Here is a 26,286-nt window from a genome sequence, read left to right as displayed (position 1 = left end):
AAAAACAGTCATACACGTAAAATCCCACTCCTGCAAAAACATGAGTGAACGTGGGAGTTTCAGCCCATTAACAAAGTAGAAGAAGTAGCTACATTTACGTCAGTGAAGTGAATCTTCTTCTTCTTCTTGGCGTTCGCTGGCGCTACACATTCAGTCCGGCTCGGGAAGTAAAGTGAATAAAAAGTGTGTGTGTGTGTGTGTGTGTGTGTGTGGGGGTGTCCTTAGACCTTCTAGGTACAGCGTCTGTAGAGAGCCCTGACGGTACACAAGGCTTCAGTCGCTTCACTCACATGGATTTTGCTGAGTTTTCTCTGCAGTTTGTCCTTGACCCTCTCCGACCACCAGGTGTCGCGCAAAAAGTCATAGAAGCAGCGACCAATCAGAGCGTTGAGCCAGTACAGCTGACTGTCGCAGATGATGGAGCCGGTGAACGGCAGACGAGACGCTGGGGCACCGGACTCCTTGTCGTTCTTGGCAGGACTGAGGAGCCTGGTGAACGCACCGGCCGGCATCAGATGACCCATGTAGCGCGTGAAGTCCAGCATGGAGTCCGTTGGCTCAGCCAGTATATACAGTCAACAATAATTATAGTTATACATTTACAGATTTCCAACACGGCTCAAACTTTGCTTGGATCTAATATTACAGTGGTACCCCCCTGTATAAACAGTCAACAAGATAGTTATACATTTACAAATTTCTAAAACAATGCTCAAACTTTGCTTGGATTTAGTCTTGATGGAAACAAAACTGAAACTAACACCTCGAGTTTCTCCTTCACAAAATTTCAAATAAACAGTCTTCCTTTGGTTAAGAGCTTCCTGCAATGAATAGGTCGCCAGACTGGTTACTAAAAATGAGCTGGCTACATTGACATCAGCAAAGTGAATAAAAGCTGACTCAAATCTCCTGTACAAGTCAGCAACCCCAAATCTCTGCTTCCCTCCTACCTCCCTTTGACAATACTCGCTCCCGTACCCCAGGTCACCCTCACTACACTCCATTGGGGAGCATGATACAAGCCATTTTGACAATACTCGCTCCCGTACCCCAGGTCACCCTCACTACTCTCCATTGGGGAGCATGATACAAGCCATTTTGACAATACTCGCTCCCGTACCCCAGGTCACCCTCACTACACTCCATTGGGGAGCATGATACAAGCCATTTTGACAATACTCGCTCCCGTACCCCAGGTCACCCTCACTACACTCCATTGGGGAGCATGATACAAGCCATTTTGACAATACTCGCTCCCGTACCCCAGGTCACCCTCACTACACTCCATTGGGGAGCATGATACAAGCCATTTTGACAATACTCGCTCCCGTACCCCAGGTCACCCTCACTACAAGCCATTTTCTTTAATCCTTAAAGATGCCCATCTGGGAAAAAATAAGTACAGTATATGTATCATATATCCCACTTTTCAGCTACCTCAGTACAAAAAGGATCTTCTGATCTTTCTTCTTCTGTGTTCTTCATCGGTGACAAGACACAATGTGCTGACGACAATTCTTTATTTAACGAGGATAATAGAGTAAGCACTAATCTGCTTTTTTACATCTGGCCCTCGCCACAAAGAGGAACTAATTGATACTGATAAGAATCCTACTGTAACAAAGACCAATGCTGTTCAATTGAACAGAAACACACTTTTCATAAAAGGATACAGACACAAAAAGGCTGACCCTCAGGATTTCCACTGAATGAGAGCTATCTTGAAACAAGAAGAGCAAACGCTCGATCGAGTCACTTTCGCAGTTCTGAATATTATATGAGGCATCAGATGGACAGGAAGAAATTGCTATTCACAACACAATGAGTCACGTTCACATAAAATTTGAGCCCGGTCACTTTTATAGTTTCCGAGAAAAGCCCAACGTTAAGTTGTGTGTTGCCGAACAGAAAAGGCTAGTTATCTCCCTTGTTTTTCTGATAACGTTCGTAAAAGGCTACAGATGTAAATACTTTGATGTAAAGAATAATCCTACAAAGTTTCAATCACATCCGATGAACTTTGTCAAAGATATAAAATGTCTAATTTTTCCTTTGACGCTGACCTGTGACCTTGAAAAAGGTCAAAGGTCAACGAAACCATCGTTAAAGTGTAGAGGTCATTGGAGGTCACGACTAAACAAAATATGAGCCCGATCGCTTTGATAGTTTCCGAGAAAAGTCGAACGTTAAGGTGGTGTCTACGGCCGGCCGGCCAGACGGCCGGCCGGACGGCCGGCCGGACAGACTAACACTGACCGATTACATAGAGTCACTTTTTCTCAAGTGACTCAATAAAAAGAATACACACCTCGGCCTCTGCTTTCTCTCCAGAATCTGACGTGACAGACGACTGGGAGTCGCTGGAATTGTGGCGCTGTCTGGTCGAACCGTCAGAGCTTCCCCGCTGCACGTGCTTCTGCCGTTGACGCTCTATCATTCTGCGCATCTCAAGCACAGCGTTGGGGAGTGGCCTCCCCTGACACGCTGAGTTGAACCGCAGATACCACTCCTCCTTCTCCCGGCAGGTGCGTGCAAACAGGTACAGCACGCTAGAGTCACACTTCTCCTCCGTGATGAACTCAAACCCCATCTCCTGTTTGGCTAATTTTACACTCTCGCCGCTATCGACGGAAGACTCACTGGGATGCTTGGATTTTGTCCCTGTTTCTGCCAGCGCTATACAGAGAGGATACTTCTTGCTCCACACCCGTTTTTTGATCAGTCCAGGGGGGAGAAGGAACACTCTGCTTCCCTTCAGCTCGAAGTGTCTTTGGTGGACGAAGTGTGCAGTAGTGATCATCTCATCATACATGGCTCGTCTCGGGACGGGTACTTTGGGTCGCTGCAGTCGCAGTGTGGTCCCCTCAAGCGTGACAAGGACGCTGTAGGTGTGGTTAATGTGGTAGTCGTCGGGGTTGTAGTTGGTGATCTCGTTCATCCACCCCTGAAACACACAGGTAAAAACAATAACAATACTTTAATGTACATTAAAATAGAGAATTTTCTTCGACATATCCACCTGCCTGTTAACAATCTAACACACACATTTTAAAGACGAGACAGACCAACAAGAATAACAACTCTTTATTTCCCCATTTAGAATGAAAAGCTGCTGGTAACCATCAGATGTGTCTTCGTGTGGTATTTCATTCATACACATATTCACACTTGGATATAATTATAATAAAATAACAGTAGATAAGATAGTACTTGAAGGTCAAATAAAAAAGTATATCTGGCTGGTACGGCTGCACTTGGGACAAAGACAAAAGATTAAACAACAAAAACCATAACAAATACTTTACTATCCATTAAAATGAGTACAGTAAGACCTTTTAAGATCTCCAAAAATCTGACAAAATCAGATCTTAAATTGGGGGGTCTTAAAAGGGGGGTTTGTCATTTCTCTCTGGTGGGAATTCCAAGTTACATTCAAATAGAAAATTGTCGCTGATGTATCAAAACAATGCAACTTGGAATCCCCACCAGTGAGAAATGACAAACCAGACAAAAGTCCACGTACCTTGTAATTACCATCGTCCAAGGTGGGTTCATTCATTTCAGGGATCTCCATGGGCGGGAGATCCTCGATGGGGGTCAACTTGGGCGGCTCCTTGTCAATACCGGGCATGACGACAAAGTTGTAGGTCGACCAACCCAGCGACATCAACACACAGCCAGCGATCACACCTGACAGGAAGGACGGAACCGGGAGGACCAAGTACGCAAACACACACGCCGTAAGTGCCACTAGCTTGGACCACGGAAACGTGTGACCGTCGTGACTCATAAACCGTGCGAGGGAGATTTTGGAACGACTCTTCCCAGGACTGTCTTTCGTAGATTTTTCGGGGTTTTTCTCTTCTGAAAATACATTGTTAAAATCTTGCGCTTTCTCAGTGGGCGTTTTCATCAAGTCTGACATGCTGACGGTGGCGGAGGTCTTTTTGAGTTTGGAGCGGGATCGCAGCTTGGTACTGGTCACCAGACCCCCGGCAAAGTCTTCAAACGGTTCCTCCTTGAAGTGTTCCTCCACAACCATGATATTCTCCTCCTCTTCGTCATCATTCGTCATCAGAGAGCTCAGCTTGACCGGATGAGAGGACGATCTTTTCTCCAGTGACCCGAGGGATGACCGTCTCTCTTCACCCTTTGGTGCGTCTGACTGACTCACTGACTGAGTTCTGTTCATAACAGGAGGGCTGGAAGCTCGCATTTTCACTGCAGACACCTTAGCAATGAGAGTTTCATCATCATCTTGTCCAGTCGGTGTCTTACAGTCAACGCTGTCGCTTAAAGATCCTGAGAGGGGGTGGTCTTTATCAGGGCTGGCACTGGCGCTGGATTCACCTGAAACATCCTCTTTGGTTTTGGTTATCCTCTCTTGAATCCTCTCCTGAATTCTTCCCTTCAAGCCGGAGAGATACTCCAGTTTAGCCTTGCCGCTTTTCTTCAGCTGCCCAATTTTGTCTACGTCCTCAGCTTCTAGCGGTAAAGGTCCTGGTTTAGCGGTCGTCAAAGGGGAGGGGGTACTGCTTCTTCCCCCACTGGAGAGCCCGGCTGGAGCGCTGGCGTTTCTGCTCTGTTGCAGGAGGGTTGTGTATTTGTCGGAGATGGTGAGGTCTTCCTCCTCCTCTTCCTCCTCCTGCTCCAGCTTCTTGAAGCTCATGCCGCCCAGAGACAAACCCCCCTTGGGGGGAGGGGGGCGGGCTGGGGGCTTTGCCCCCTTCTTCAAGCTCATCCTGGTCTGAAAAATAATGAAAAAACAAATTAAGATTGTAAGCTTGATTACATAACCGAGTTACCCCAATAGACAAAACTGAGCACAGGGGTCGGTTTACTAGTACGCCTTGCGCCATAGACGCATATAATCTGAAAATGTCCCACAAGAATTCCTCTCAGCATGTCATAGGGTGCATTTAGCTTACCACTGCACCACCCTATGCGGTTTTTTACGTCCAAGTACAGCGTTCGAAATGAGCGAAGGAAAGCGAGCGCCATGCAGCCAATCCGGCAAACTATCTTTTTTCGCTCATTGTTAGGAAACGCTACCGTTGCTGAGCTTTGGTTCAGTTTTGTGTGTTGAATGTAGTTGACTTATTTGTACTTTGTGGGAAAGTACCGATATTATATTTTGTAAACACAATATTTATGCTTGGACGAGAATGCAGGTGAACTTTCTAGTCCTGTCAAAACAAGTTGTTTATCACGCTGTTTGTAGTGTGAGTTCGTGGCGTTCGTTCGGATTAAGTGCGTCGGCGCTTTTGATGTGCGTCACAGAGAGCGTCACTGTTCTAGTCCATAGACGGCTCGTATAATGTAGTTGTATCATGTTCGGTCTGGAATATTCTCGAGATTGAGTATTTACTATATATGCCAGCGCGATTTGAATGTTAAAAAAGCTTCTATTTGAGTTCTGCTACGATGTGCAGTTGTATGTATTGAATGCTGAATAAATCCTCGAACTCAATTTGACGAGTTGTTTTCTGTTGCTGCGAAGACGGGCGACGTAGAATAAAAGAACACAACTATACGACATTTGAGAACTTGTGGCAATCTCAAGTGTCGTGTAACAATTGGGGGCCAAGCCAAGGATCTACGTTTAACGCCAAGGGTTTTTCCAGCAACAAGGACCAGTGTCAAGACAGTCACAGGAGGTAGCCATCAATCGGGTGTATCCTGAGGGATCAGTATTGAGACTACGGAACCGTGGATTCGGTGTGACTGGTGAAGAGTTTGGTAATCGCCGCAGCTCGGTACGGTGAGCGACGCCGGAGTGTATCGGGATTACAGAGGTTAGCTGCCGTTTGGACGAGACGGACTTCGTCGCGGAGCTAGTGCATTAATACTACGAAATACGACTGGGGTACGTCGTGTACGTATCGTGAGCAGAGTGCGCCGTCACGTTAGACGAGGAGGGTGGCAGCCTGCGTCTACGAAGGTGAACAGCGACGAGAGAAGCATCGGAGGTGCAGTAGAGACTGTGTTCTTTTAGAAGACTACATTCGTCTACGTTCGGGGCTGTGAAAGAATACAGACGAACGCACCGGAAAAGACCAGAATGGCTGAGTTCTGGGAAAAAGGAGTTGAACTGGGACTAAAAGGCAAGCAGTTGACGGAGTTCGTCGAGTCCCAGACACGACTGCTGGCGCAGCGTGAAGAAAGACAAGCGCAGCGTGAAGAAAGACAAGCGCAGCGTGAAGAAAAAGAAAGAGAAAGAGAAGCACAGCGTGAAGAGAGGCAAATTGAGCTGAAACGCTTAGAGCTCCAAATAGAAATGGAGACGAAGCGTTTAGAGCTTCAGACAGAAATGGTGCGTGTTCAAAACGAGCACGAGGCACCACGCCAAAGAGATAACCAGCAGCAAATGTTACACAGGGCACCGAAACTTCCAGCATTCGCTGACGGGAAGGACCAGATCGACTGCTACCTTGCAAGATTCGAGAGGTTCGCTGAGAGTGCTAGATGGCAGCGCGACGACTGGGCGATTCAACTCAGCGCACATTTGACTGGGGCAGCACTTGAGGTCTACACTAGACTCTCAAATGATGACGCCAGAGACTATGATGTACTGAAGGAAGCTCTGTTGCGTTGCTACAACTTCACTGAAAGGGGCTACCGTCAACGCTTCCGCGAATGCCAGCCATTGTCTGGAGAGACACCGAGCCAGTTTGTGGAGCGCCTGTCGTCATACCTGCAGAAATGGGTGGAGTTATCAGGTGAAGAGCAGTCATACGAGAGTCTGCGGGACTTGATCGTGAAGGAGCAGTTCCTTAATGCCTGCCCGAAGGACCTGGCGACCCGCTTGGAAGAGCAAAAACTGCGGGGTTTGAAGGACATTACTGATGCTGCTGAGCGTTATCTCATTGCTCATGGAAGGACCCTGGGGACGTCAAAGTCATCGAAACCTTTCCAGAAGAGCGGGAACCAGGCAAACCAACCTGCCAAGGGACAAACTGAGTCCGCACCATCATCCAATGAAGGGCAGAACATAACGTGTTTCCTTTGCAATGCCAAGGGCCACCGAGTCGCCAACTGTCCCCAAAAGAAAAATAACGGACATGTCAATGACAAAGCGCAAGAACATCGACGGAGATATTACGACAACAAGAGGCAAACGAGTGGCTCGAACCAACAAGTATGTGCGAGCAGCGTCATACTTCCAAGGGCTGCCGAGCAAGTGGCTACACCATCGGACGTGGAAGAATGTATTTCTGATGGCCAGCTTCTACTCGCCAATGGCAAGTCAATCTCTGTCGTCGCCAGCGCAGCTGTGTCAGTGTCGAACATGCCCGTGTCGAAGGGATTTGTTGAGAAGCAGGAAGTGACTGTTCTCAGAGATTCGGGCTGCAATGGAGTCATTGTCAAAGAGGATCAGGTGCCAACAGAGAAGTTCACTGGTGACTTCAAGTGGACGCTCATGGCTGACAGCAAATGCGTGAAGGCACCAGTGGTAAAAATCCAGATCGATACTCCATACTTCACCGGAGAAGTTGAGGCCGTCTGCCTGAAGAAGCCCTTGTACGATCTATTAATTGGGAACATTGGGGGTGCGAGACGTCCTGATGACCCTGATGTCGAATGGAGAATGGGCTCAGCTCAGCCTGCTGTTGAGGAGGAAGACCCACTGCCATTCGCGAATGAAGATATCAGCGAACTGTTACGAGATGACAGAGCAACTGTGTATCGCCGCGACCAGCCGCATGTTGTAAGCGCTGTTACGACCAGAGCCCAGGCGAAGAAGGACAAAACAACTACGCCACTCAGGGTCACCAACAGCTCTGCAACTGCTGTCGTGGACAGGGATCAGCTGATTCAGCTACAGGAAGCTGATTCGACCTTGACAAAGTACAGGAGTCGTCCTGTCAAGGAGATGACCAAGGGCGAAGGCACTGTGCACTTTGAAGTAAAGGCCAAGATCCTGTACAGAGTGTTCCAGCACCCGAGAGTCAACGGTGGGAAGCCATTACGTCAAGTTCTGGTGCCTCAACCACTTAGGCGCCAGGTGATGGAGGTGGCCCACGACTCTATTATGGGAGGTCACCTGGGTGTCAAGAAGACATCGGACAGAATCCAGGCTGCGTTTTACTGGCCAGGACTGCATGCAGATGTGACTCGATTCTGCCGATCGTGCGATATTTGCCAGAAAACCATACCTCGAGGAAGGGTCCCGAAAGTGCCGTTGCAGAAGATGCCTTTGATCGACCGACCTTTCAAGAGGGTGGCCATTGACCTCATCGGCGAGATCAAACCGCCAAGTGAAGAGGGTCATCGTTGGGTACTGACCCTGGTAGACTATGCAACCAGGTACCCAGAAGCCGTGCCTCTGAAGAAAATTGACACCGAGACTGTTGCCGAGGCACTTGTGGACATTTTCAGCAGAATTGGGGTTCCTGAAGAGATCCTCACAGACCTGGGGACACAGTTTGTCTCTGAATGCATGGAAGAGGTCAACAGGCTGCTGAGCATTCGTCACTTGACTACGACACCCTATCACCCGATGTGCAATGGGCTGGTAGAAAAATTCAATGCGACGCTGAAGTCCACGCTGAAGAAACTATGCAGTGAGCAGCCAAGGCAGTGGCATCGCTACATCAATGCCTTGCTGTTTGCATACAGGGAGGTGCCACAAGAGTCCACTGGATTCTCCCCGTTCGAGCTGATGTACGGGCGGACCGTGAGAGGCCCGATGCAGATACTAAAGGAATTGTGGACGAAAGATGTGGACACACCTGAAGTGAAGAACAGTTACCAGTACGTGTTCGAGTTGCGAGAGAAACTGGAGGAGACTCTCGAGATTGCGAGAGAAAACTTGAGAAAGTCTCAGGATAGCGGAAAGCACTACTACGACCGCAAAGCCGTAAACAGGAAGTTTACACCAGGTAACAAAGTGCTGATACTGCTTCCCACTGATCACAACAAACTACTGATGCAGTGGAAAGGCCCATACGAGGTTGAGGCCGTGGTAGGGATCAACGACTACAAGGTGAATGTCGGCAAGAAGTCCAAGATCTACCACGCTAACCTCCTGAAACTGTATGTGGAGAGACCTCCGGAAGCAGTACAGGTCGCAGCAAGTGTGGAAGAACCAGCCGAACTAGACGAGTTCGACGGCGAGGAACTACTGGAGTTGGGAGACCTCCACAAGAAAGAGGGAGTGGATGACGTCAAGTTAGGACCTGACCTGACAGAAGACCAGCAGAAGGAGCTGCATGATTTTATGGGCGACTTCACCCATAGGTTCTCTGATGTTCCAGGCTCTACGTCCTTGGTCGAACATGAAGTCCACCTCACATCTGACGTTCCTGTTCGCTCAAAACCATACCCTATCCCGTTTCAGGCTCGGGAATCCTTGAAGAAGGACATCGACAACATGTTGAAGATGGGGGTCATCCGTGAGTCATCATCCCCTTACTCATCTCCCGTTGTTGTGGTCAAGAAGAAAGACGGTACAAACAGGGTATGCATTGACTTCAGGAAAGTGAATAAGATCACCGTGTTTGACCCTGAACCAATGCCGACGGCGGCTGATCTGTTCCGACGGTTGACTGGCAGTAAGATCTTCTCAAAGATCGATCTCAGCAAGGGATATTGGCAGATTCCTGTGCGCGAAGAGGACATACCAAAGACCGCCTTTGCAACTCCAGACGGAACGTATGAGTGCCTGCGGATGCCTTTTGGCATGGTGAACAGTGGTGCTACCCTGAAAGAGGAGTGCGAAAAATGCTCAAAGGAATGAAGAATGTTGTGTACTACTGGGATGATCTGCTAGTCCACACGGAGACCTTTGAGGAGCATCTGGAGACTTTGAGGGAATTGTTTTCCCGCCTGACAAAAGCCAATCTGACCGTGAGACCCAGCAAGTGCATTTTGGGGACCGACAACGTTGACTTCATAGGTCATTCACTGAAGGAAGGTCAAAAGGGGCTTTTGTTGGAAAACGTCACCAAGATCCTCAATGCGCCACGTCCTGAAACCAAGAAGCAGGTGCGATCCTTCCTTGGATTGGCTGGGTACTACAGAGAGTTCATTCCAAACTTCGCTGCCATAACGGCGCCTTTGTCGGACATGACCCGAAAAGGATGCCCCAACCGAATACTCTGGGGACCAGCTCAGGAGAAGGCATACCAGACCGTGCGCGACCTGATGTCACGAGACCCGGTGCTACGCCTTCCTGATACTGCCAAAGAGTTCATCTTGCGTACAGACGCATCGGACGAAGGGATCGGCGCCATACTGATGCAAGAACATGGAGGTAAACCGTTTCCGGTCAGCTATGCCAGCAAGAAGCTGTCAGGAGCCGAGAAGAACTACTCGACCATGGAGAAAGAGTGTTTAGCCATCGTGTGGGGAATCAAGAAATTTGAACTCTACCTCCAAGGGGTGAAATTCGTGCTTCAGACTGATCACAAACCCCTCACCTACCTGAACTCTGCGAAGTTTGTGAATAATCGTATCATGAGGTGGGTGATGTACTTGCAGAACTTTGATATGCGAGTGGAATCGATTAAGGGTTCAGACAATGTTGGAGCAGATTTTCTCAGCCGAGTATGTGATTAAAACTGTGTTCACTCTCCAACAGACTAATGTACATACCTGGTTTTCAATCTGTTATGTATACATAATATGTGTACAGGTAGCGTTTCAATGATTGAAAGAAATTAGGTAAATTTCTTCTGGTGTTGGGGGTAATGTTAGGAAACGCTACCGTTGCTGAGCTTTGGTTCAGTTTTGTGTGTTGAATGTAGTTGACTTATTTGTACTTTGTGGGAAAGTACCGATATTATATTTTGTAAACACAATATTTATGCTTGGACGAGAATGCAGGTGAACTTTCTAGTCCTGTCAAAACAAGTTGTTTATCACGCTGTTTGTAGTGTGAGTTCGTGGCGTTCGTTCGGATTAAGTGCGTCGGCGCTTTTGATGTGCGTCACAGAGAGCGTCACTGTTCTAGTCCATAGACGGCTCGTATAATGTAGTTGTATCATGTTCGGTCTGGAATATTCTCGAGATTGAGTATTTACTATATATGCCAGCGCGATTTGAATGTTAAAAAAGCTTCTATTTGAGTTCTGCTACGATGTGCAGTTGTATGTATTGAATGCTGAATAAATCCTCGAACTCAATTTGACGAGTTGTTTTCTGTTGCTGCGAAGACGGGCGACGTAGAATAAAAGAACACAACTATACGACATTTGAGAACTTGTGGCAATCTCAAGTGTCGTGTAACACTCATATACCAGTCTTTACGAACACATGTGCACCAACCGAGGAAAGACAGGGTCACTTCATAAAATAATGTCTCAAAAGAAAAGAAAGACTATTGTGGGTTCATGCAAAGATGTCTTGTCAGCTGCCCCAGCTGAGGTTGACGTTGAAAAAAGAAACAAAAAGAAATGGCTTTGAAACTGGTGAACAACGGAGTTCGGCTGTAATTGATTTGAACGAAACTTTTAAATAATGAACCTTCCAAATCACTGACTAAAAGGCTACGCTTGGTTCTACGATAAGGGACTTATAATTATATTTGGAGATGTTATCTTAGGTTCTGACAATTTTTCAACCAGGTCAATTAACATGCATCTGACGACCAGCAAAATAAGGATGCATCAGATGTCGCAAAGAGTGCTAAAACCTGAAGCAAGGTACAAAAGCAGCTTTCCATAAGAAGCAACAGACATTATAAGATGTTTGGTGGCTTGTTGACAGACCAGCTTTTTTGTTGGTCCAAGGGGACCATATCGTCTTTTGTTTCATCTTTATCGACCAAGGCCGAAGGCCGCGGTTGATAAATATGAGACAAAAGGCGATATGCTCCCCGAGGACCAACAACAAAATGCTGGTCTGACGACAAGCCACCAAACATCGTTTTTGTCATCATTTTGGTTGTGCAACAAAATGCACAATAACCCACAGGGAGACGAATTTTTAGAATCCAACTCCGGGCCACAAAGCATCGTCACAGTAGCTCGAGATAACACGTCAACCTTGTATGTGACGTCAAACGTAGCTTGTTGACGCTTTTCTTCCAGTCTGAAAATGTACAGAGCTGCGATCATAAGTGTTGAGCATATTTCTTTTCTTTTTAAGTGTTTATGACTTTTCGTTGTGGATTTTGCGATCACAGAGATAAGTTGCAAATTGACCATGAGTCGCCGCGGTAATTATCAACATTGATTGGGTCTTTGAGAGTGAATGCTTACATTCGTTGTCCTCGGAAACACAAATCCAAAGCCGCGATGGTTCCACACATCAAACAATCAGCCTGATTGGCTTTTACTTTGACAATCCACGTTTCACCTGAAAGCTCAAACCCATTCACCACCTCGATTTATTGCATGGGGAACATGAGATTTATTTCCCAGGTGTTTGTGAATGAAAACTCGCAAAAATGATGACAATCAGTGTCGTTTTCAAAGCACTGCCGATTTTGATATTCTGTTCGCTGACGCATGCATCTGCTAACCTTTGTGGGTGCCCCATGTTCAACATTTAAAATGTAAACATGTGTCTCTGACATCAAAGCACACACACACACACGATAACATGATGATAGAGGGAAATTCTCAAATGGCACCCTATTGCACCATCTATACATCTTTGGACAAAACCATTTCTGGGCTACCTAATAAGCCTGCTTGGTTTTTCTTGCCTTCAACTATGTCCCATCAGAACTTGGTTGAGAGGAACAAAAGTCCCATTGTCTTTTTCTTCCAGGCTGAATCCATATAGCATGTGGGGGAGTTCTGTGATCTAAAACATGCAAAAGGATAGGAATTGTTTTGCTCAAAAACAATATATATTTCAATGAAGAATTCTACCCTTGAAACTATTTACTGGCTGTAAATAATAAAGCAGAGAACGTTCCTCATCAAATCCAAATGTATACAAAGCCAAGCCCAGTTTAAACTGTTTGCTTTCCACGCCTAAAGCTGTGCCGTATCTTTCTTGAAGTTAACTAGGTACTATACCCTCTGCACAGTTCAAAGGTTGTGTCACTAATAGTCTCGGGCCTGCTGATGTTATGAACTGGCAAGCTTGGCGTATTTGACTTAAAGTTAAACTAGGGAATGGGATTTTGTTTACCTGATACAAGGTGCTTACAACAATACAAGTACACATTTAACGGAACTGCATGCATACAAACAATGGTTTTCTTTTCACTAACAACATATTCATCAAATCCTACACAACACACAAGTTAACACTAAAAAAACAAAAACAAAAGCATTTAAAAAGATGCTTATACCTTTTTAACACAAGCTGAACAAATATCTATTGAATGAAAATCTGAACTAAAAACACTGGACACCGCAGGTGAGGTCAATGAGTCAAAAGCACACAAAACTGCAACAAGTCAAACATATGTTGACCAGGTCAGTCCAGAAATCCCGTTTCACTTTTGCCACAGCAGTGGAAACCAGTAAAATGTATCAAGCATAAACTGCGCTGCAGACACCCTAGCTGGAACCTAGCTGGAACCCTGACAACAGAGTAAGTAAATGATCCAACATCTATCCACTTTCAAGTCATTCACTTTCCTCATTTTGTACCATATGCCAAAGGAATTGAACACGCACTGTAACATTAACCATGTAATTGCCTCACTATCCCGAAAAAACAAAGCCTGCAGCAGATTTTGTCAGTTACATTATATTATCTTCACACAGGCACCTGAACACAAGTCACAATGACAAATGTCACTCTTGCTCAATTCTCACAATTAGAACACAATGACTGATTATAGTTTCTTGCTCAATTCTCACAATTAGGAACAAAGTCGAGTATCATTCTTCATTCATGACACGAAGATAAGATTAGTTTACCTCAGCGCAAAAGAGAAGAAGAGATAATTGCATAAAACAAAGCTGATATTAGCCAAGAGCACCAGCTACAATCAGCAAACAATGACTGTTTGAAGTGGCTGTGTCACTGCCACTGTGTAGAACACCCGGCCAGCAGTTACCCCAGACTGCAAGCTGTTGCACGACCAGAAATGGAAAAGCACACTGTCACCCTTCTGTACAACATATTACACAAACACATGGACATTTGTCTATAAACTCACAGGGCTGTCAGTGGTGAATGTAGTCTATGCTCATCACAAGGGATGAATAAAATGATGGAGTGACTCACAAAGGCAAAAAGGATTCGGGGAGGAGAATAGGAGGGAGGGAACATTGGTGGGGTGGGGTGAACTAAAACACCTGTATCTTAAACAAATTGCCACCCCCCCCCCCCCCCCCCCCCCATGCAAAAAAATAAAATCTGCTGCAGGGAGTCAGGGACAGTATAGAACACAGAAACTGTGCTCTTTACAGTCTCTCAAGAAGCCCAAGGCAGAAAGAAGGGAGGGAGGGAGGAAGGTGGGGGGAACCATCTCAATCCTCATCAAAATCACACTCTCTGTGCTTTCTATGCATCGATAACACGCAATCCTAAACCTGTTTCTTGACCTATTGTGAAGAGCTTAGCCGTAGTTGTTTTTTTAATCTCCTCTTGAATATCTTGTGTCCGCCATCTGGGACAGGATGCACTATATCTGGTTGGCCTTTGTTGTGATAGATCATCAGTCGGAAATACTTTCTCTCTCTCAGTCCTCTAGGCCCTGAGGTGCCTTTCAATCCAGTGAAACCCCCCCTTTTACAACTTTCAAAAATACAAGAAAATCAGGTCTTACAAGGGAGATTACCTTATATATTACAGTGGGCCCCCCCCCCCCCCCCTTTTAAGATCTCCAAAAAGTCTGAGAAAATCGGGTCTTAAACAGAAGGCAGTCTTAAACTGGAGGTAAATTTACAGAGGCTATGAAGGGGAGAATGTCTGAGAAAGGAGGGTCTTAAAGAGGAGGAAGTATTAAATTTGGGGGTCTGAACATGGGGGTTCCATAGTAGCAAACTGGGCACTACTGGGCATTTAGCAAATACAGTGGAAACCCCCTTTTAAGCCCCCCCCCCTTAGAAAATACAGTGGAAACCCCCTTTTAAGCGCCCCCCCCCTTAGAAAATACAGTGGAAACTCCCTTTTAAGCCCCCCCCCCTTAGAAAATACAGTGGAAACCCCCTTTTAAGCCCCCCCCCCCTTAGAAAATACAGTGGAACCCCCCTTTTAAGCCCCCCCCCTTAGAAAATACAGTGGAAACCCCCTTTTAAGCCCCCCCCCCTTAGAAAATACAGTGGAAACCCCCTTTTAAGCCCCCCCCCCTTAGAAAATACAGTGGAAACCCCCTTTTAAGGCCCCCCCCCCCTTAGAAAATACAGTGGAAACCCCCTTTTAAGCCCCCCCCCTTAGAAAATACAGTGGAAACCCCCTTTTAAGGCCCCCCCCCCCCCTTAGAAAATACAGTGGAAACCCCCTTTTAAGGCCCCCCCCCCTTAGAAAATACAGTGGAAACCCCCTTTTAAGGCCCCCCCCCTTAGAAAATACAGTGGAAACCCCCTTTTAAGCCCCCCCCCCCTTCGAAAATACAGTGGAAACCCCCTTTTAAGCCCCCCCCCCCCCTTAGAAAATACAGTGGAAACTCCCTTTTAAGCCCCCCCCCTTAGAAAATACAGTGGAAACCCCCTTTTAAGCCCCCCCCCTTAGAAAATACAGTGGAAACTCCCTTTTAAGCCCCCCCCCCCTTAGAAAATACAGTGGAAACCCCCTTTTAAGCCCCCCCCCCCCTTAGAAAATACAGTGGAAACCCCCTTTTAAGCCCCCCCCCCTTAGAAAATACAGTGGAAACCCCCTTTTAAGCCCCCCCCCTTAGAAAATACAGTGGAAACCCCCTTTTAAGCCCCCCCCCCCTTAGAAAATACAGTGGAAACCCCCTTTTAAGCCCCCCCCCCTTAGAAAATACAGTGGAAACCCCCTTTTAAGGCCCCCCCCTTAGAAAATACAGTGGAAACCCCCTTTTAAGCCCCCCCCTTAGAAAATACAGTGGAAACCCCCTTTTAAGCCCCCCCCTCAGAAAATACAGTGGAAACCCCCTTTTAAGCCCCCCCCCCTCAGAAAATACAGTGGAAACCCCCTTTTAAGCGCCCCCCCCCCCTTAGAAAATACAGTGGAAACCCCCTTTTAAGCCCCCCCCCCCTTAGAAAATACAATGGAAACCCCCTTTTAAGCCCCCCCCCCTTAGAAAATACAATGGAAACCCCCTTTTAAGCCCCCCCCCCTTAGAAAATACAGTGGAAACCCCCTTTTAAGCCCCCCCCTCAGAAAATACAGTGGAAACCCCCTTTTAAGCCCCCCCCCTTAGAAAATACAGTGGAAACCCCCTTTTAAGCCCCCCCCCTTAGAAAATACAGTGGAAACCCCCTTTTAAGCCCCCCCCCTTAGAAAATACAGTGGAAACCCCCTTTTAAGCCCCCCCCCTTAGAAAATACAGTGGAAACCCCCTTTTAAGCCCCCCCCCCCTTAGAAAATACAGTGGAAACCCCCTTTTAAGCCCCCCCCCCTTAGAAAATACAGTGGAAACCCCCTTTTAAGCCCCCCCCTTAGAAAATACAGTGGAAACCCCCTTTTAAGCCCCCCCCCCCTTAGAAAATACAGTGGAAACCCCTTTTTAAGCCCCCCCCCTTAGCAAATACAGTGGAAACCCCCTTTTAAGCCCCCCCCCTCCCAACTTTAAGACTTCCCTCTATTTCAGACCTTGATTTTTCAGTTCTGTTTATAACTTAAAAATTCACCTCCATTTTAAGACTCCCTCCTGTTTAAGACCCGGTTTTCTCAGACTTGTGGTGGTCTTAAAAGTCGGGTTCCACTGTAACATATAATGCAATCTGCACTGTCTGGTTCTTTCAACATTGTCTCTGCCAGTGTATAATATGTAACTGTGATGAATCGACACAGCTAATGCTGCATCTTACTAACAGACTGCAGCAAAACATTTCTTCAATAACACAGGTAAATGCATACAAAACCAGATTAAGATGACTTACCTATTATACATTTTATGCACTTGTGCAAGGGTAAAAGCTGAGTTTTCAAAATCAGATAAAACTGGCATGGAATTCAGATTTTTTCTTAACAGTTTCCGTTTTTAGTTGTTTGCCGTTTGGGGAATCAGGAAGTCTGTCGGGAAGGATTTGATTAGGATTTCCTCATTTCCCAATAGGAACCTTCATCCCTGCTTATGCCTTTATTTATAACCCTCTCTGTCTGTGTCCCTGCTTGTTTGCCTGTCTATTGATACTGATTTATGGAGTACAGGTAATCCAGATCTCTCTCTCTCTCTCTAACAAACATACTGAAAGACAACACAGTTACTTACAGTCACACACACACACACACACAACTCCAAAACAGTAACAAGTCGCGTAAGGCGAAAATACAATATTTAGTCAAGTAGCTGCCCTTTTTCAGCAAGACCGTATACTCGTAGCATCGTCAGTCCACCGCTCATGGCAAAGGCAGTGAAATTGACAAGAAGAGCGGGGTAGTAGTTGCGCTAAGAAGGATAGCACGCTTTTCTGTACCTCTCTTTGTTTTAACTTTCTGAGCGTGTTTTTAATCCAAACATATCATATCTATATGTTTTTGGAATCAGGAACCGACAAGGAATAAGATGAAAGTGTTTTTAAATTGATTTCGAAAAAAAAATTTTGATAATAATTTTTATATATTTAATTTTCAGAGCTTGTTTTTAATCCGAATATAACATATTTATATGTTTTTGGAATCAGCAAATGATGGAGAATAAGATAAACGTAAATTTGGATCGTTTTATAAATTTTTATTTTTTTTTACAATTTTCAGATTTTTAATGACCAAAGTCATAAATTAATTTTTAAGCCACCAAGCTGAAATGCAATACCGAACCCCGGGCTTCGTCGAAGATTACTTGACCAAAATTTGAACCAATTTGGTTGAAAAATGAGGGCGTGACAGTGCCGCCTCAACTTTCACGAAAAGCCGGATATGACGTCATCAAAGACATTTATCAAAAAAATGAAAAAAACGTTCGGGGATTTCATACCCAGGAACTCTCATGTCAAATTTCATAAAGATCGGTCCAGTAGTTTAGTCTGAATCGCTCTACACACACACACAGACACACACACAGACACACGCACATACACCATACCCTCGTTTCGATTCCCCCTCGATGTTAAAATATTTAGTCAAAACTTGACTAAATATAAAAAGAAGCTGACTGGTTGCACAATATTCATCACACAGAAATACCAGCATTCTATATATCATTTCTCTAAACAAAAACTTTCTTCTTCTTTCATCATGGGCCGAAACTCCCACGTTCACTCATGTTTTTGCATGAGTGGGTTTTTACCTGTATGACCGTTTTTACCCTGCCATTCAGGCAGCATACGCTGATTTCGGGAAAAAACAAAAACTTTCAAAAGAGAAGACTGACCAAATGACCAACAGATGAACGATTACAGTTGACCACAAAGTGAAGCCCAAGGTCAAAGAGATGACAATCTCATTAATCAGACACTGAGACAGGGGGGTAAAATTGGTCATAGATGTAAAAACCCACTTGTGCAAAAACATGAGTGAACATGGGAGTTTCAGCCCACGAATGAAGAAGTAGAACAAAAAATAAAAAGTTTGAGAAACAAATGGACATAAGAGCTCTAAATATATATATATATATGTAAATGTGCATTATGAAATGAAATGTCGCGCCACTGATGTTGAAGATGAAAGCCGCTTGTTCATTTCAATGCGTGTTACTCTCGCAGGTACCAGGAGATTGATCCTGTATAATTCTCACTTACTCTCGAAGCATATTTTTCATTGTAGAAAAATGGAATCTGTACCTAGAGCGTTTAGGTCCCTTTGTTTCTCAGATCTTATCATAACTCTCTGCCCTATTTGGTAATGATTCTCCGAATTTTGGCTAAGAAGAAATAAAAGAAAATCAACATCCTCTAGAATTCTGGGGCTCTGCGCCACATAATTTTTCACATTTCAAGTTGTAGTTTAACCATGCACCAATGACATAATCCATAGAACTCATAGCACAGAACAGCTCTAGCACAGGAAAAAAAAATGTTCTGGTATAATTGAAATTCATAAACATTCATTAAATGAAGTGTGTCTTGGATGTGGGTGGGTGGAGTCAACATTTATTGAATAAAAATAGCTGTCCATTATCAAGAGCAGATAACAAATCTCCCGCTCTCTTTCAACAGCAAGATTAAAGAAGTGTACTTAAAGTTTGAGGGTAACGGCAACTCATGACCCACTGACCTTATTCTCGCCAGTCAAAGAAACCCATTATCTCTGTCATTTAAACTATTTATACTCTGCTCAGTGTCATTTGACTAACGACGCAAAAGCCCAAACCATCTGTGCAGTTCCTTCGTGAACAACTCAACAAAGATTGTATCAGAGTTATATCCAATTCGGTGGGGGAAGCTTTTGTAAAACAAAGAAGAGATAGACTTACTTACTTTAAGCACACTGTTCAACTTGTGAATTTTGTTTACCCCCGCATGCTGTTAGAACCGACAAGCAGACAAAGAGACTGTTACTTGCTCATCTATTTGCTTTTATTGGTGATCATGAAAGGTTCTACCTTTTAACTCGTTTTGAATAAAAAATCATTTTACAAACCCGTTATTCAAGACATAGAATACAGACTTATAATGCTTACCAAGAAACATCTTTTCATTTTAACGAATTCCACAGAGCATTATCATCTCAACCCCACCCCCTGCCCTCCCTTTTTACATTTAGTCAAGTTATGACTAAATGTTTTAACATCGAGGGGGGAATCGAGACGAGGGTCGTGGTGTATGTGTGTGTGTGTGTGCGTGCGTGTAGAGCGATTCAGACCAAACTACTGGACCGATCTTTATAATTCCCAAGCGCAAGACAAATTCTTCTATGTGAAAATTGAAGCCAATAAAATTTGAGTTGAGTTGAGTTGAGTTATGAAATTTGACATGAGAGTTCCTGGGTATGATATCCTCAGATGTTGTTTTCATTTTTTTGATAAATGTCTTTGATGACGTCATATCCGACTTTTCGTGAAAAATGAGGCGGCACTGTCACGCCCTCATTTTTTAACCAAATTGGTTGAAATTTTGGTCAAGTAATGTTCGACGAAGCCCGGACTTCGGTATTGCATTTCAGCTTGGTGGCTTAAAATTTAATTGATGACTTTAGTCATTAAAAATCTGAAAATTGTAAAAAAAAAAAAATATTATTAAACTATCCAAATTTACGTTCATCTTATTCTCCATCATTTGCTGATTCCAAAAACATATACATATGTTATATTTGGATTAAAAACAAGCTCTGAAAATTAAATATATAAAAATTATTATCAAAAAAAAAATTTTCGAAATCAATTTAAAAACACTTTCATCTTATTCCTTGTCGATTCCTGATTCCAAAAACATATAGATATGATATGTTTGGATTCAAAACACGCTCAGAAAGTTAAAACGAAGAGAGGTACAGAAAAGCGTGCTATCCTTCTCAGCGCAACTACTACCCCGCTCTTCTTGTCAATTTCACTGCCTTCGCCATGAGCGGTGGACTGACGATGCTACGGTCTTGCTGAAACATTGCATTGCGTTCAGTTTCATTCTGTGAGTTCGACAGCTACTTGACTAAATGTTGTATTTTCGCCTTACGCGACTTGTTTTTTTTTAAAGCGGACAAACACTCAAGTCCTTAATGGCTTAAAACCGTAGGACTTTTAATATTAATTTTAAGTAAGAGACTGTTTTCCTCACAAAAGCACAATCCATCTGTGCAGTTCCTTGGTGAACAACTCAACAAAGATTGTATCAGAGTAAGTGTATCCAATTCAGTGGGGGAAGCTTTTGTAAATAAAAAAAATGAAAAAAGATAGACTTACTTACTTAATGCACACTGTTCAACTTGTGATTTTTGTTTCCCCCCACACACTGTTGAAACTGACAAGCAGACAAAGACTTAAAACAGATTCTCTCCTTCTTGTGCGCAGTCACACACACAAGCAATTTGGATGTCATGAAACATCTGCTCACACACCAAACACTGCTGAATAAACTTTGTGCGTTGTAGTCAATAGCAGACATAAAATAAAGCAGCATGTGGCAATATGCACGTGACACAACGTCTGAAAAAAACTATACAAAACGAATCTCTCCTGTCTGATGCTATACCATGAGAGAAACACCATGAGAGAAACACCATGAGAAAAAGGTATGCAAATCAATCAGATATTTTTCAAACTATGTACTCTAATTTTGCAATGAGAATAATCTGTTTTCATGCCAGCCGCATCCGGTTTCAGATGTAGACAAGAAACTTTTTCACTTTCAAGTGATGGCAATCATAGAAGATATAATTTAACAATTAAATATATTTGTTGCAGAAATGACATTACAAAAAGAAGAAGCATTCCACCTGAATAACAGCTGAAATGTCTGCTTTGACATCAAGTTTTTCCAAGCTAACAAAACATCTGCTGAGATCCTCATCATGTTATGAACAGAAACATTTACACATGTACACAACTCTCAAGCATAAGACTCTGATGTCTATTCCGTTTCAGTTCTAACTTGTTTTTATCTGTACTTGTAATACAGTAGTTCATCGTCTGAGGGAAAGTTTCAATTATCGAAGTTAATCAGAGTAAGAACAGCATTTTACATCTACAGTGGAACCCCCGTTTTACAACCCCCTTCCCCCATTTAATTTTTCTTCTTCTTCTTCTTTGTTCATGGGCTTAGACTCCCACGTTCACTCATGTTTTAAGCACAAGTGGAGTTGTACGTGTATGACCGTTTTTATCCCACCATTCAGGCAGCATACGCCGATTTCGGGGGAGGCATGCTGGGTATTTTGGTGTTTCTATAACCCACCGAACTCTGACATGGATTACAGGATCTTTTCCGTGCACACTTGGTCTTGTGCTTGCGTGTACACACGAAGGGAGTTAAGTCACTAGCAGGTCTGCACACACGTTGACCTGGGAGATCGAAAAAATCTCCACTCTGAACCCACCAGGGGGCAGCGACCGGGATTCGAACTCACGACCTCCCGATTAGAAAGCCGACGTCTTACCACCACGCCACTGCGCCCGTCTCCCCATTTAATTAAGAACATTGTTTTCTCAGATTTTCTGTTCATAAGGTCTGTCACTGTACCCCCATTTTAAGATTCCCTCCCTTGAAGACCTCATTTTGTACCCTTTGAGATGTCTTAAAAGGGGGGTTCCACTGTATAAGATAATAAGAGATAGCCCCCCCCCCCAAAAAAAAAATGAATAGATCAAATGAATTAAATTAAAGACCGAAATTAGAGAATTTGAAAAAAACACATAAACTACTTCAAAAACAAATGAAAGGACTTGTTTATACACTAGAAACAAAAGGTCAGAGTTACCACTGAGGATATGCTTTGCTCGTTCCGTCATGATTTGCATTCTGAACATAAAATCATATTCAACATGACACTGACAGCAACAGATAACTGTCAAACCTGCCCTGGCGACCACCTCTTGATCACAACCAGCCCTGCCCACTATGACCACACCAAAGGAACCCTGATGAGGTTTTTTTTTCATGATTCACCTTTTGATAGCAACCACCTGTCCATAACGACCACCTTTGGTCAGTCCCTTGGGTGGTCGTTATGAACAGGTTTGACTGTATCAAGAGGAGGAAAAGAATTAAGGAGGAGCAGGAATTCCACAGGCCTCAAGGTTTATATCTCTCATCCTCCTTGTTTGTGTAATCGCTATGTGTCCGGCGTTTCTCAGCGGCGAGATTTGTTAAGGGAAGCATTTGGGCGAAGAAGTGGTGTTTCAGGGGGAATTCTCACCGTGAGGAACACTAGCATTTGGCAAGAGCAGGCGAGCATGCCTTGGAGGTACAAGCTACAAGAGAAAAAAATGGTGGTTCCACAGCTGCCAATCTATTTGGCTGTTTGGTATCAACCAATTGTGTTTAATTCTTGCTGTGCTAGTCCCCAAATCGTTTCATATGTATACATCCTCACTGTCTTGCATGCGCGAGAGGATAACGTATAACGGCAGGTAATTTTTATCTCCACAAAAAGGTTTTAAGTTTGCAGACTCAAGATCTTTATTCACCATTAAAAATAACGCTTCCATAAAGATCCTTTTTGACCACTGCAGGTGATAACTGTGTACATGCTTTAAAGTTGCAGTGCAGGGGTCAAAGCATTGCTGAAGAACGATTTGTATTTTTGTCGAAGATTACGATATATATATATATCCCTTTTTTGTCTCTGTAAATGTACTCTAGGTATATTTCTTGTATTTCCATTGTTCTCTTGTTACATCTATGATGTAACTATTGCACTCTTAAAACACATAAAATAGAGAATAAATAAGGGTGCATGAAATATATCATAGCTGGCTCTACTTTCTGTCGTCCTTGACATTCCAAAATGCACATGTACCTATGGACCGGATGTGCAAGGGTTAACCACGCTTTTGAGAACTTGCGCGAGAGTTATCGTTCAGTGTTATAGCTGAGTTTTAGTCTCGACTTGCCGAGACTATCATCGTAGCGTCATAGATTTCATGACGTCTGTCGTCCATCGCGTCGTAATCTGTTATGTTTCCTTCTATTCGCTGTTCTATTTCTCTCTTGTGATCAACATGACAAGCCGTATGTGTTTGAGTTTGTGTGCTCGTGCTCTCAACTAAAACAAAAGTCAAACTAGCAATCGTTAAAAACCCAGTCCGTCCGACCAGCACTGCTATGTTCAGACTATGCTCATGTGAAGTTACAGCGTGCCCGGTACACACGCCCTTATCGGTATATCATCGACTATGAGTGTTCTCTGGACAAGCTGTTTAATGCATGCGAGTATTTCTAGCTCTTCTGCGGTGCAGTAGGCCCTATAGACGATGAAGGTGTCCAAGATATCAGGAGATGTGTGTGTAACCACTAGGTACATGTATTCAGTCAAATCCGTGTAAGACTGCTTTCAACTGACGGGGACAACAAAGCCACCATTATGCACCGACTTGACAGAGGCTCGTGAGTCCCTTGATATTCATCCGCTGGGTCTTGACTGAAATACAAGCCATATAAAAAAAACACTCGTGTTGTAACCTCTATATATATATATGTATAGGTTACAACACGAGTGGTTTTTTATATGGCTTGTATTTCAGTCAAGACACAGCGGATGAATATCATCGGGAGACACGAGCCTCTGGCGAGTGGCTCTCGATTGATATTCCCGCTGGGTCTTGACTGAAATACAAGCCATATAAAAAACCACGAGTGTTGTAATCTGTATATCCCATTCTACCATCAAACACAAAGTGTAGACTACTAGCGGCACTGTTGCGATCTGTGCAGGGTAAAACTGTTGCCAGCGAGACTTAGCCCTTTTGCAACCTTAAACTAAGTGACCGTCGCTGAAAAAATAAAACGAATGAGTGCATCGATAAGTACGCGGTAACACTACTTTCAGACCATTTAAAAGCTTTAAGTAAAGGTTCATAAGTTGCAAGAAAGTAATGAAGTCGAATAGAAATTAATTTAGTTGAAGCGCACAATTCTTTTGTTTTGCGTTTCAGGTCGGCAGAACGGGCGAAACGGGTTTGGGACCCATTTGGCTTACTCGATTCAGAATCGATTCCACGTTGTTTTTCTCGAACGTGTGTAATTAGGCTTATTGACAGAGAAGCAAATTTTAGGGAACAAATATGTAGGTTTAGATTTAACCATTTGCTCCCTATTTGAAATGTATCTACGTGATAAACTGTTTTGCGAGTGTGTTTGCATGGATGAACTTAAACTGGTATGGGTGCAAGGAAAACGCGACCGACACGTCTGTCACCGCCGATTGATTGCATTTTGAAGGAATATGACTGGATTATGGAAAAATATGTGGACTTACTGCAGAGCCAGGCAAAAGAGTAGACTTGCTCGCAAAACACGTGAAACAGCCGATGTTTGATAGCTGAAGGCGCACACCAAAACACACTACCGACAGATTCTCAAAAGTCGTCTGCTAACGATGCAAGGGGAGGGTACTCGTGTTTTTGTTTTGGTTCGCTAGCATCTGGTTATCTTGTAAGTTGAATGTTCGTTTTTTTCGACCTGCATTGCTTTCATAATGAAAGAAACTTTTGCTTATTGCATCTCATACATCAGATCAGTTCTGAGATTCATTTTTGCGTGCAACTGATATGGTTTTCTGAGCCGTGCAATACGATTTTAGAACTTCATACAAATGTGTCACATTGTTCGGCGCGAGGTCAAAGGTCGGGAGCGAAAAAGTAGTCCTTTGCCCAAATCGGAATCTGCACTATCATATATTTTTTGGAGTCCATGATGTATTTATTGAGCTATAAAAATACAACATATATACCCATACTGAAGTAACAGAGACAAAGAAGGGAGGTCATGGGATATATATATATATATAAACAGTCCAAAGCTTTACACAACTATCTCACAGATGCCTAGACATACATTTTAATTTAGTGTTGCCAACCATACAAAACTTTATGTGGTTTGTTAGTTGGCATCTCCCGCCAAAATGTAATTAAAATTTTCCGTGATTACATTCTGGGTCTGAAGGATGTGTGCAGTATGCCAAAATGGAGCCACATACCATCTTTTACAATTGTCTTACATAAGAGTTGTTCTTCAGTACTGGTGACAGAAAGGGGGAAAAGTGGTCAAAATTCAAATCTCTAGTTTTGTTTTTGAAAGATAGCTTTTCATAAAGCAGAAATACTGTAGTATCTGATGTACATAAGAAAAAAATCACTGGTTTACATGGTTCTTACATAATCTAACTTTTAAAACTGGTTCTTGTGTGTCTGTGTGTATGTTTGTATGATGACGATAGGAACCAAAACTGCTGCATGGACTGAGACAGGAATTGCAGAGATTGTTCTTTGCCACTCGAGTCGTGTCATAGGGTACTTTTGGAATAGTAAATTTGAAAGGATTCTTTAAAAAACGGCGGAAAACATTATATACCCTGTGAGCTATCGAGGATCCTCCCCGTCTGGGCTGTCGAAACATGGTCTTGTTAAAAGACGTTTTCCAAATGGTTAACGGGGAGATACACTCGAAGCACATGCAGTGAAGTTATGTTGCCAAATCATCAAAGATCAACATTTCACTACACGGATCGATGCACACAGTCGAAATAGATGTGACTTTCACACGACCGAAGACTACTTATACTAGCAGACGACACGATCTAAATATTTAGATCAGTGAGAGCAATCCGTTGAAGAACAGTTACTCCGCTTATTCGTCTTCAGTTAAGCTTATTTCCCCTGCCATAAGTTTCCTTGCAGATCTGCAGTCGCGTAGTGAAATGAACTAGTGTCAT

The 26,286-nt window shown here is 43.9% G+C and overlaps 1 protein-coding gene across 3 annotated transcripts in view; it reads right to left on the bottom strand.

Annotated features, from left to right (window-relative positions):
- LOC138959951 (testis-expressed protein 2-like) overlaps positions 1 to 26,286 on the bottom strand; it is a 49,559-nt gene that overhangs the window by 21,611 nt on the left and 1,662 nt on the right. For all 3 annotated transcript variants that reach the window (XR_011453844.1, XR_011453846.1, XM_070331635.1), the window contains exons 2-4: positions 3,524 to 4,747; positions 2,309 to 2,944; positions 291 to 557 (exon numbers count right to left, since the gene is read on the bottom strand). Coding sequence is in view for 1 of the 3 variants with exons in the window: in XM_070331635.1 (XP_070187736.1) it covers positions 291 to 557; positions 2,309 to 2,944; positions 3,524 to 4,741 (2,121 nt within the window). In the remaining 2 variants the exon portion in view is untranslated. The remainder of the gene's footprint in view (positions 1 to 290; positions 558 to 2,308; positions 2,945 to 3,523; positions 4,748 to 26,286) is intronic.

Source organism: Littorina saxatilis, linkage group LG2, assembly GCF_037325665.1.
Source record: "Littorina saxatilis isolate snail1 linkage group LG2, US_GU_Lsax_2.0, whole genome shotgun sequence".
Taxonomy (NCBI): domain Eukaryota; kingdom Metazoa; phylum Mollusca; class Gastropoda; order Littorinimorpha; family Littorinidae; genus Littorina; species Littorina saxatilis.
Note: the sequence above shows the minus strand (reverse complement) of the source record. Positions and strands in the feature narration are given on the sequence as shown.